Consider the following 12,514-nt stretch of genomic DNA (forward strand, 5'->3'; position numbering starts at 1 on the left):
TCTATCAGTCTATCTCACCCAACCCTCTCTTTCTCCACCTTTCTACAGTAACTCGCTCTCTATCTATCACTCTATTTATCTATCTATCGGTCTATCTCACCTGTGTCTCCCTGCTTGTAGACGGGGCGATCGGTCTGAACCAGGAGTGTCGTGGTCTTTGGGCTGTACGTCAACCAGGTCTCATTAACAAAGGCGGACCCTGCCAGACCGCCCAGTTCGTTGCCCTCCAGTCGCAGTCGGTAGTCCCCCTTGCTGCTGCCCTGGGGGACCTGCGGAAAGACACATGCAGCTGGATTAGACGCAGGACACATGGATTACAAGGAAGGACATGTGGGATTTAAATGACAGGACACACAAGTAGGATACAGGGTAGGAAGGATACACACATGGATTATACGCAGGACACATACGACTTAAAGGGAAGGACATACTGAGGAAGGGCATGTGATATTTATATGACTGAGTGGACAAATAACACTTACAGGCAGGGCACAAGACAGCAAGGGTACACGAAAAAGGATTACCGGAAGGACATATCACTTACAGGGAAGGACACAGTGAGGTAGGACAAAGGGGATTTAGAGAACTAGAGAAAGAGAAAATGATTTAATGTTTGGACACACTATAAGGCTTAAAAGGACATTATGAAAGGACACAATAAGGGAAGGACACACACACCATGCTTGTAGGCAGGACACATGGCTCACAAGGGGGGACACATACACCATCTGGCAGGCAGGACACACGAGTTATAGGGAGGGACACATATTGAGGTAGGACATATGGAGGAGGCAGGACACAATATAATACAAATAGGCAATGACACTGGTTGGTCTCCAGTCTCAGCGGCAGTGCCCTTCACTGCTGCCCTGGGGAAGGACACATGGAGGACAGACAGCTCACACGTAAGGACACATGCAAGACACACGACTACCAGGAAGGACACAATGAGGCAGGACATGTGGTATTTAAAGGACTACGAGGATAAGGCTGACACGCAGGACACATTGCTAAGAGGAGAGGACACACTGGCTTATGGGCAGGACACATAAAACATTCACAGGAATGGCACATGGCTTACAGGAAAGATATAAACTGAGGCAGGACAAGTGAAAATTTACAGGCAGGACACAAAGTATGGGAAGATACACCGATTAAACACACACACACACACACACACACACACACACACACACACACACACAAACTTACACGCAGGACACAGTATACAGGAGCAGGAAAGGATATGTGTGTTATCGTCACCCAGACAAGGACACAGTTGTTTAAGACAGGACATTGGGCTTACACGCAAGACACAGGGCTTAATGGGAAGGACATGCCGGTTAACTGGAAGGACACACAAGACACGTAGGACATATGGTTTAGGAGGAAAGACACATAAAGGAAGGACGTTTTGAGGTTAGACAAGAGTAATTTAAAGACCTAAGATGATACAGCGGGTTAAGGGAAGGACACATACAATGCTTACAGGCGGGACACATGACTTAAAAGGAAGGGCAGGTCAGAGTTCAAGGATGAAAAGACGCGATGGTGGGAGGGAAGGAGCCAAGAAGGATTAATAGGAGACCAAGGATGGAGGGATGGATGACGAGACAGAATGAAGGGGAGGAGCATAGAATGAAGGGATGGAAGCAGAATGGAAGGAAAGGCTGGGCAGAGGGGAAAGAGGTTGGATGGAAAGGGAAGGAAGATGGAGGGGAAGGCGGAGAATGAAAGGATGGAGGAAGGATGTAGGTGGCTGGAAAGAAAGGTAGGATGATGAGATAGAAGCAGGGTGGAAAGGGAAGTGGGAGGGAGGGAAAGGGTGGAAAGGGAAGTGGGAGGGAGGGAAAGGGTGGAAAGGGAAGTAGGAGGGAGGGAAAGGCAGGATGGCACTGAGATAGGATGAAGGGAGAGGTGGACAGCAATACAATACAAACACTCCAATGCATCTACCTGGTTTAAATCCCCACGTAATCATGTCCTCAGGTGAAAAAGGATTTATTTTCGTTTTTCTCCTATAATGATGGACAAGACCAGAGTTACCCCTTTCACCCCGACGACGTTTTTTTATTTACTTATTCCTACTGCCTCCTGATTAATTTATATCGCTTACGGGACACCTCTTGAAGTGGTTATATTTTCACTGAGGGAGGTGGAGGGGAAGATGAGCAGGATGATGGAAGAAAAAGGTTGAGAAAGGAGAATGAATGGAGGGAAAGAATATACAGTGGAGGGAGAGAAGCGGAGAAATAGAGGAATGGTGATAGGAGATGGAGAGAAAAGGAGAGGAGAGGAAAAAGACCAATGTGAAGAGAATGGATGATATGGAGAGAAGTGTAGAAGACAGGAGGAAGAAAAGGAAGGAGTGGAAGACAGAATGAAGGGAAGGATGAGATGAAACGGTGGAGAGAGAGAGAGAGAGAGAGAGATCGGAGCCAGTGCGACTATGCTGGAGGGGTGACTTGTGAGGATTAAACTAGAAAATGTTGCACAGGGAGGAAACGAGGGAAGGAAGGAGGGAGGGAGGGAGGGAGGGAGGGAGGGAGGGAGGGAAGGAAGGAAGGAAGGAAGGAAGGAGGGAAAGAAAGAAGGACGGAAAGATGAAAAGAAGGAAGGATGGAAAGAAGGAAGGAAAGATGGAAAGAAGGAAGGAAAGAAGGAGGGAGGGAGGGGGGGAAAGAAGGGAGGGAAGAAAGGTAAGAAGGAAGGAAGACACAAGGAAAAACGGAAGGTAGGATGAGAGGAAGAAACAATGGAAGGGAGAATAATAAAACAGGAGGAAAGAGAAGAGAGGAGAGAGGAAGGGAGGATGACAGAGAGAGAGATGAAGGGAGGATGAAACGGCAAGTGTAAGAGGAAACGATGGCTGAAGTTATAAAGGAAGGACAAAATGAAGTAGGTATGGAGGGAGAGAAGAGAAAGGGAGAGAATACGGAACAGAGAAAGCAAAACGGGAAGGAAGAAGAAAGATAGGAAGAAGAAGAAGAAAAGGAGGAGGAGGAGGAGGAGGAGGAGGAGAGAGAGAGAGAGAGAGAGAGAGAGAGAGAGAGAGAGAGAGAGAGAGAGAGAGAGAGAGAATGAAGTGTGAAGGAGGGACAAAGGAGAGAGAAGGAAATATTGCAGATACGATGAAAAATAAGTGACGCAAGAATAAGGAAGAAAAAATGAAGGAAGGGAGAGAGAAAAGAACTATAAAAGGGAGGAGTACGGAAAAAGGGTGCGAGGGGAGGAGGGGAGAAGCAGCAAAAGAGGAGAGACTGAGAAAAGTTGAGGAGTATAACGAACGAATGAACAAAAGAGGTAGGAAGGAAGGAAGGACAGGAGGGAGGAAAGAAGGAGGAAAGACAGAGATGAAAGGAAAGGAAGGAGGGAAGGACAGGAGGGAAGAAAGAAGGAGGAAAGACAGAGATGAAAGGAAAGGAAGGAGGGAAGGACAGGAGGGAAGAAAGAAGGAGGAAAGACAGAGATGAAAGGAAAAGAAAGAGGAAGTAAGTGAGGAATGAAGAGAAGGAAGAAGGGATGAACACATGGGGAAGAATGAAAAAAGGAGGAAGGAAGGAAGAAAGGAGGAGGAAAGACAGAGACGTAAGGAAAGGAAGAAGGAAGTGAGGAATGAAGATAAGGAAGAAGGAATGAACACATGGGGAAGAATGAAAGAAAGGAGGAAGGAAGAAAGAGTTGTGAGAAAAGGAAGAAAAATAATGGGAAGACAGGATGGTCAGGGCTGTAAAGAAAAGATTAGAAGATGACAGAGTAGGAAGGAAGAAAGAAGACCAGGAAGGAGTCCGAAAGAATAAACAGAGGTGTGAAGAAAGGAAGACCGAAGGATGAAAGAAAGAAAGAACCTAAGACAGAGAATATATAAAGAAAATGATATAACAGAGCAAAGGAAATTCAGCAAAAGACCGAAATGGAAACGAATAAAGGAAACAAAAAGAAACAGCCATAAGACCAAATAATAAAATAATAAAAGCAAAAGAAACTGAGCCAAATCGTGACAACAAAAGAGTAAAACTTTATCATCTTGTTTTCTGGATTTATTTTATTTTATTAGGAGCTGGTCAGTCGAGGTCCATTCCGGCCCTTCACATCCATTTCGGCTCCATTAGGTCAATTTACCCACATCCACGTCAATTCACCTGCTATTTCATCCTCTGTTTATCTATCTGTCTATCAATCAATCAATCTATTTACTCATCTATATCTTTATTTGCATGTTTATTTATTTATTTATTTATTTAGAGCAGGATTGTTTTCACTTGACAGAGCTGGGCCACTCCCATAACTATCAAGTCTAAGTTGCATGAAATTCGATCAGACTTGGTTATAACAATGAGTTTCCTTTCTAACTAGTAAAAATAATCTTCCAAGCTGACTACACCAAGCCAGAGTCAAGTGAGAGGGGTTAGGGATCATTGTCAGATACGAAAGAAAAATGAAAGAATGGAAAAAAATTAAAGAAAAAAGAGACAGAACGAAAAGAGAAAGATGGTACAGTAGCAAAAACACTCATGTCAAGGCTGGGGTAATGGTCTCTATTATTATCATTCAGTTTTACAATACGTCGTTCACTTTAACTTGGCGTAAACTCTAGTCCTTCTGTAGCTTATTTCCCGCAGCTAAGTGGCAGAAAAGGATAATACTACAACCCAACATCATTTTCATAGCACTTCATCGTGACTAGCACCATATCCTAGTGTAATTCTGAGCCAGGAAAGAGTGAAAGGAGTATAGTTTGAGTAAAAGGAGTTTCGTTTTTTCTTCTTCCTCACTTCAGACGATTTTTACAACCCCTCCAGTTCGAAGCCTCCCCTAAGCTGAATAAAATCGTCTGGCAATGTTAATAAAGTACAAAATACGTCACCGGAATGAAGGGGCTAACACTTGCCTTGAGACTGTGGTTCACTCAATTTAACTCTGAAGATGTGTTTGTCCTTAGCAGCTTATTTACCGCGGTTCTTAAGGTCAAGGTAAAAATAAGCAAGACGTGGATTAATCAGCGGTGAGAGAGAGAGAGAGAGAGAGAGAGAGAGAGAGAGAGAGAGAGAGAGAGAGAGAGAGAGAGAGAACACCAAACAACGGAAGAGAAAGCGCAAACAAGAAACATCACGAGAAACAAAAAACAAAAAACAAATGAAGAAAGCCAGACAGCAAGACGCAAGCAAGCAAACAAAAGGCGAGAGGACGCCCGAACAAAGAAAAGAGGAAACATCAGCGGAGAGAGTATAAAAAAGAGAGAGAGAGCAAAAAAGAGCGAGTGAGAGCGAGAGGAAGAATCATGAGGCAGGGACCCGACCCGACCCTCCTTCCAAAAGTCGGGAATGAAGTGTGAAAACTGTGTCCGGGAACATTTTGGGTCGCACCTCGCTGTTACCGCCGTGTGTGTGTGTGTGTGTGTGTGTGTGTGAGAAGTGGTGTATATATGTGTGCAGAAGTGGTGTGTGTGTGTGTGTGTGTGTGTGTGTGTGTGTGTGTGTGTGTGTGCAGAAGTGGTGTATTATATGTGAAGAAGTGATGTGTGTGTGTGTGTGTGTGTGTGTGAGAGAGAGAGAGAGAGAGAGAGAGAGAGAGAGAGAGAGAGAGGGGGGACGCAAAGGGGAGGTACAGTGTTAAAGAATGCATGAGGCCGGGTCAGCACACCTAGCACCTGGGAAACATATATATCTTCTCGTTTGGACTCCTTCGTTTGGGAGAGTGGACGATCGTGATATGGAGAGCTACGAGTAGATACATCCAGCAGTGTTTCCTTACGACAGCCCACCTAGTGTTGGGCTGCATTAGTTCATCAGTTAGGTTGTGTGTTCGTTTGTGCGTTACCAAGGTGAGCTGTCGTGCAGAAACACCCCTGGAATCAACTCGCCTTCTGAACAGGATGAGGCAGAAACGGTAAATTTGCAGTTTCCGATATTCAAGCTTTTTTTTTTTTTTTTCTAACAAACATAGGCTAGTCTACCTAAACTTTTTGTACCTAACCGACCTAGCCCATCTAATCTACCCTATCCTAACCAAACCTAACAACCTACCTAACACTGTCTACCTAAACTACCTTACCTAACCTACTCTACCCTAATCTACTAACCTAACCAAGAGGCCTGACTCTCAAACTGCAATAATTCACCACAGCTCATTATTTTAACTAGGCGGAGATTTTCGTCCTTGTGTAGCTTATTCCTTGTAGCTCGGTGGCAGAATAAGACAATACTACGGCTCTGCATCCCTTCCACAGCACTTCCTCTTGACTATCACCACATGCAATAGTGAAAATAGGGTAAAAAAAATATCTTGCTAAAGTTAACTGAGTCTAGAAACCATTTATCACGACTGTACCCCTGCCGTCAGGATTATCGCATCTCTTTTTAGTCGACGATTTATGAAGCGCTGACGAAATATTCCAAAAAAGTATCTTGAGTTGCGTACACCACATCACTGCATTTCCGCAGTCACTGTTCACTGCCTTACTATTTATCGTTCAGGTTATGGATACTACAGGTCCTTCACCTTAACTTGGTCCAGAGTTTCCTTCTGCAGCTTATTTCACGTGGATTAAAACAATACTATGCTCTACATCCTTCTCATAGCACTTCTTCATGACTAGCACCATATTCTAGCTTTATTCTACTGCTACAACTCACTGTTCAAGCTGGAGATAGGGCAATTTTAGGTCAAGTTACAGCAAAGGGAGTATAGAGTTCGCAAAGTTACGGCAAAAGGAGTACAGAGTTCGCAAAGTTACGGCAAAGGGAGTATAGAGTTCGCAAAGTTACGGCAAAAGGAGTATAGAGTTCGCAAAGTTACAGCAAAGGGAGTATAGAGTTCGCAAAGTTACAGCAAGAGGAGTATAGAGTTCGCAAAGTTACAGCAAAGGGAGTATAGAGTTCGCAAAGTTACAGCAAAGTGAGTATAGTGTTCGCAAAGTTACAGCAAAGGGAGTATAGAGTTCGCAAAGTTAGCGCAAAGGGAGTATAGAGTTCGCAAAGTTACAGCAAAAGAGTACAGAGTTCGCAATAAAGCCCATCTGAAGGATGATTTATGATTTTGCGAATTACTTAGTGTTTTTTTATCCTTTTCTATTTTACCTGGTTAAGAACACTATTTTATATTGTTTTTCTTTGTATTTTACCTAATTATTAATATTCTCTCTCTGTGTATTTTAAAGATTCTTGCGTGATTATTAGGAGACAATGACCTTTGACCTTACACTGCCTTGATTAAATTCTGATCACTTTATGCGAACAATTACTATCTCTACCCAGATTTCTGAGTTCCAACAGCTTAACACTAGAATAGGATGCTAGTCACGAAGAAGTAAAAGAGGCTATAGGATACTAGTCACGAAGGACCACTAAGGAGAGGATACAGGATGCTATTCACGAAGTAATAAAGGATACAGGATGCTAGTCACGAAGAAGTAACAGAGGATATAGGATGCTAGTCACGAAGAAGTACTAGAGGATATAGGATGCTAGTCACGAAGAAGTAATACAGGATATAGGATGCTAGTCACGAAGAAGTAATAGAGGATATAGGATGCTAGTCACGAAGAAGTAATAGAGGATATAGGACGCTAGTCACGAAGAGGTAATAGAGGATACAGGATGCTAGTCACGAAGAACCAATAAGGAGAGGATGCAGGATGCTAGTCACGAAGAAGTAGTATGGAGTGGATATAAAGCCGTTGTATTATTTCATTCAGCCACTGTGTTACGGAATATGTCAAAAATCTCTGCCACACTAAACTTAATATACTACAGACGATTTTAATATATCAATCTTCTTCATCCCTTCAAATCAACTTCCTAGTTCGATTATCGTGCCGGTCGGACTCAGGGATAAAGTCTGTTTCCCCCCTTGATAGTGCCTGTTTCGTGCTGTATTCAAGGGGAAAAGTAGGCCTTAACATTTGCTCCTCGTGTCGTTAATACGCATAATTCTAACTCATCTTCATTTACCAAGTATTCTGAGCTACAATTAGACAAATTCCCCAAGCCCACTCCAGCAGACTGAGCTGTTTGATTGGCTATTGGAGAGAGAGAGAGAGAGAGAGAGAGAGAGAGAGAGAGAGAGAGAGAGAGAGAGAGAGAGAGAGAGAATGTGTGTGTGTGTGTGTGTGTGTGTAAACCTCCACTCTCATCTCGTTATGACTGTCAATATCACAACACAAAGTCTCCAAACCTAATAATTGGCTATATGAAAGCACTCGCCTACCCACCACCACACACAAAACCAAAATCGAGAGAGAGAGAGAGAGAGAGAGAGAGAGTATATTATCATTTCCGCGAACGTAGCGGAAAGCGATAACATTCACCTGCTTCTCTACCGCTCACCGTATTATAACTTTTCGTAACCCCTTCCTCTAAGCGATTTATTTTGCATGTCACACTGCAGTATAATTCTTTATGTTAATGATGCAAAGTCTGCTTACACCCACCAACACTCCCCCCCAAAAAAAAAAATAAATAAAAAAAAATAATAATAATAATAATAATAATAACAGCAGTATTCTATGCGGCTTTTGAGATTTCGCAACCTCTTCTTCTTGGCGATTTATTTATCACATTATACTTCAATATCACCTTGTGTGTTAGTAATGCAAAGCTTGATATTACAACAATATCAACAGAACGAGGTTATGGGCAGTACACAATATAAATCGCTATAAAAACAAGTGCTACGAAGCCTCCCATACCACCTCAAATACGGACACAAAACTAAAGGCCGAATTGCAGATGGTAGCACTTTTTTCTCAGCGACTTATTATGCCTATTACACCTTGATATTGTCTTTTACTGTTTAAATATTTCTAGTATACACACAGCTGGCCACAGCAACTAAAGGATAAAAGCTGTAATATGTAAAATAAATCGCTGAAGAAGAGGTACTACAAGATCTCCTCTGTTGCTCAGAATTCGAAAATAGAATAATAATAATAATAATAACAAAACCTTCGTACATAATCTTCCAACATATTCAGCTACCTCATTACCGTATATAAAAAAAGTAAACGGTACTTCAGCAGGGATTTTACCTAAGGAAGTATCACTAAACGCGCTGGTTCGCTGGAGTGGAAATAAAAGTGAATTATGGCAGTGTTGCCTGGCGCCATCTTTACTCGTACGTCTGGCAGGCGGAGTCGCTCCCGCCCGCCCCCAAAACCTCCACTCTTTTTCCCTCCAAAAATTTTTATACACAATTTATCCCTGCTCTCCTCCCCTTCAAATATTTTCCCCGGCTTATCTTTTCAACGTCTATTTCCTTTGTTCGAGTCAGTGTTTTATACTGACAGTTATTTTTCCCCCACCCAGCCGTTTACCGGGCGCGGGAATTTTGTAAACATTTCATTGATCTCGGCAAACTGTGTCCCCGGAAAATATGTCACGGGGCCTGATAGGAATCCGATAACTAATACATCCTAAATAACTGTTGACAGATTTTTTTTTTCTTTTTTTCTGAGGTGGGCGGAAATGTATATTGGGCTAAAAATGGGGCTATTAATTGAGGGGAGGAGTGTGGTGGCTGAGGGTTAGTGAGGGGAGAAGTGATGGGAACGGGTGCAGGGGGTACAGGAAGGGTTCAAGGAGAGTTCTGGGTGGGGTTTGGAGGAAGTGAGGGGTTCATGGAGGGTTCTGGATGGGGCATGGAGGGTTCAGAGGGGGTTAAGGGTCCTGGGAGAGATTCGGGGAGGTTCGGAGAAAGTTCTGTGTAGGGTTCAGAGAGGGTCAAGAAAGGGTTCAGTGAGAGTTTAAGGAGGGATTCAAAGGGGTTCAGGGAGGGTTCAGTGGATTCAGTGTGTTCACGAAGGGGTCCAGAGGAGGTCAAGGATTCTTTGAGGGGTTAGGGAAGGGGTTCACATGGGGCTTAGGAAAGGGTTCGGGGGGGTTCAGATGAGGTCAAGCAGGGGTTCAGGAAGAGTTCTGGTAGAGGTTCAGGTAGGATACTGCGAGGGGTTTAGGTGATTCAGATGGTGGTTGGAGGGGGTTCAGAGGGAAGTTCAAGGGATTCAGAAAGGATTCGAAAGGGGTTCAGAAAAAGATTCGGAGGGAGTTGAGAGAGGGTTGGGTGCTCTGAGAGGGATTTGGAAGGGGCCAAGGAGGGGTTCAGGAAAGGTTCTGGGGGGTTTGAGGGATTCACGGAAGGGATGCCAGGTTCGGGGAAGTTCCAGTAATTGGAGAAGTGAGGAGAAATGTGATGGGAGAAGTGAGGGGAGGATTAACGGGAGGGGTGATGGGACGACTGAGGGAAGGGGTGTCGAGAGGACTGAGGGGAGGGGTGACGGGAGGAGTGAGGGGAGGGGTGAGGAAAGAAATGAAGGGAGAAGCGAGGGAAGATATAAGATTTAACGTGAAGACTGGAGTAAGGCCTAATAGTACCATGAACAACAAGCCACGAAAAAGGTACGTACCATAAGCTCAAGGACCTGCGGGCGATCGGTGGTACAATGGTGCTCCACGGCTGCCACCCTGACGTTATGGTGCAGGAGGGCGAGGCGTACCTGCAGGAGGGGTGCGGGGGGCAGGGTGTTGATCACGGCACGGTACACCCCTCCTGCCACCACCACACGGGGTGCGATTACAAGGTACCGTCTGCAAGGAAAGAGAGAGAGAGAGTTTGGTTAGAGATGCAGGGGAGATAATGTACTTAGAATATAGCTGGCTTGACGGATAAGTATAAAAACATACAGACTGATAATGGATAGACAGATAGATACAGAGACAGGTAATAAGATCGAGATAAAGGAAAGTACGACACGGAACTATTAAAATATTAGAATACATTATTGGAAAACATGAAGAAAGTAAGGAAATAAGTGCTTAGTGGTGGTGGCCAGGAAAAATACAAAAATAAATGGTCTAGCCGGGAACAAAACTTCGCTAAATATTCCACACTCCTCCATGGCTGCAAGTACATAAAATGGCTTGGTATATAGAATTGGGATATTCTCTCTGATATGATGCGTCGCAGGGAAGAGTGAGATATATCCTGCGTAAGTAGACGTAGTAAAACAGGTGAAGCTGGGTATGTCTCTTTGTCCATTAAAAAAAAAAAAAAAAAAAAAAAAAAAAAGTGAATCTGGGTATGTTTCTCTGTCCATACGCGATTCTCTTTGATATGATGCGTCAGGGAGGAAAGTGACAGGCTGCCCTAAGTGTAAAGCAGACGAGGTGGAACAGTACAAGAATTTCTATCTGTCACCGTTGTCCCACGTGTCACAGTACAACAGTTAGGGAAAATTTGTCCATCACCGTAACTGTACATGTCCCTGCAATGCCCTTCACCGTAGCGCCGGAAGGTTCAGTTGCAATAATCAATCAACATACTCATCTCAGCCATCTCACTCCCGGCGATGCTGTTCCGAGATGCTCACAGTGGAGGTATGGACGCTGTGAGTTTTAGTGTTTCTCCTGCTGTATACCTAGTGGTTCTTGATTATGTCGTAACACCTCTTCCTTAGCGATTTATTCTGCACACTACCTCTTGTGTGTTGCCGATAAAAACTAAGTCGATGTTAAAAGCATATAATTAAATACGAAAGAATGTCAAGGTGTAATATGAGAGAGAGAGAGAGAGAGAGAGAGAGAGAGAGAGAGAGAGAGAGAGAGAGAGAGATGCTGAGTAGGAACAGTACAATCAAGGACAAAAGTTCGTTTACTATTCCGCTGCGTCTACATTTCCAACATTTCAGCAGGGAAAAAAAAGCAGGTACCAACATTTTAATAAGGAAAATACGCACCAACATTTCAAGAGGAAGAATAAATCGCTCCTGGCCAGGTATCCAGGGAAACTTCATTACAGGGAGGGGAAATTGGTTTAGTTTCCCTTCACTGCACTGCCTGTAACCCAATAGCAACCGTCCTTAACCCTTTACCGCCCAGTATGTTTTTATTTTTTTTAAGCAAGGAAGAAGGAACCAAAGGCCAGTGTGTCGTAGGGAGGCAGAAAATCCTACAGTCTGAGCCAATTAATTTCGCGAGTATATGTTAGTAGACGAAAGGAGGTACGCTTAGAGACGTGGCTTTGGGAAATATCGTAACATCTCTTCCTCTGCGATTTAATCCTGCATACTACATCTCAAATTGTCTTCTATTTTGTTACTGCATACTATATGGGTATTTAAATCACATAAATAACAAACGACACAATGCTAAGGTGTGTTGGTAAGTAGGATGTGATATCGTCTCCTATCCCACCCACACAAGGGGAACAAATAACCTATCTATCCATTTGTCCGTCTATCTATCTACCCTACCAATCCATTTATCTATCTACCCTACATATCTACTCCTTTTATCTATCTACCTATCTGTTTATCTATCTACCGGTACTATCTATTTAGCGTAGGTACCCGGGACTTGGCTAATTAGTCCTCACACTTAAAGCCAATGTCACCAGTCGCTCGCCCATGTGTGGCATTACATGAAAAATAAACCCCAACCACCCCTTATGGGACACATCCGGTTTAATCGCCCTAACCCCCTAAACCACCAGGCGCCTAGCTAGCAATGTAGTTACCACC

At 43.7% G+C, this 12,514-nt stretch overlaps 1 protein-coding gene across 1 annotated transcript in view; it reads right to left on the bottom strand.

Moving 5' to 3' along the window:
* The window catches only part of LOC145410407 (CD109 antigen-like), a 108,468-nt gene that overhangs the window by 68,541 nt on the left and 27,413 nt on the right, over positions 1-12,514 (bottom strand). Inside the window, exons 2-3 of the mRNA XM_080280560.1 lie at positions 10,403-10,583; positions 101-269 (exon numbers count right to left, since the gene is read on the bottom strand). Coding sequence (XP_080136686.1) covers positions 101-269; positions 10,403-10,583 — 350 coding nt within the window. The remainder of the gene's footprint in view (positions 1-100; positions 270-10,402; positions 10,584-12,514) is intronic.

Source organism: Coenobita brevimanus, chromosome 85 (assembly GCF_032717465.1).
Source record: "Coenobita brevimanus isolate Jiangsu-jjx chromosome 85, ASM3271746v2, whole genome shotgun sequence".
Lineage (NCBI taxonomy): Eukaryota > Metazoa > Arthropoda > Malacostraca > Decapoda > Coenobitidae > Coenobita > Coenobita brevimanus.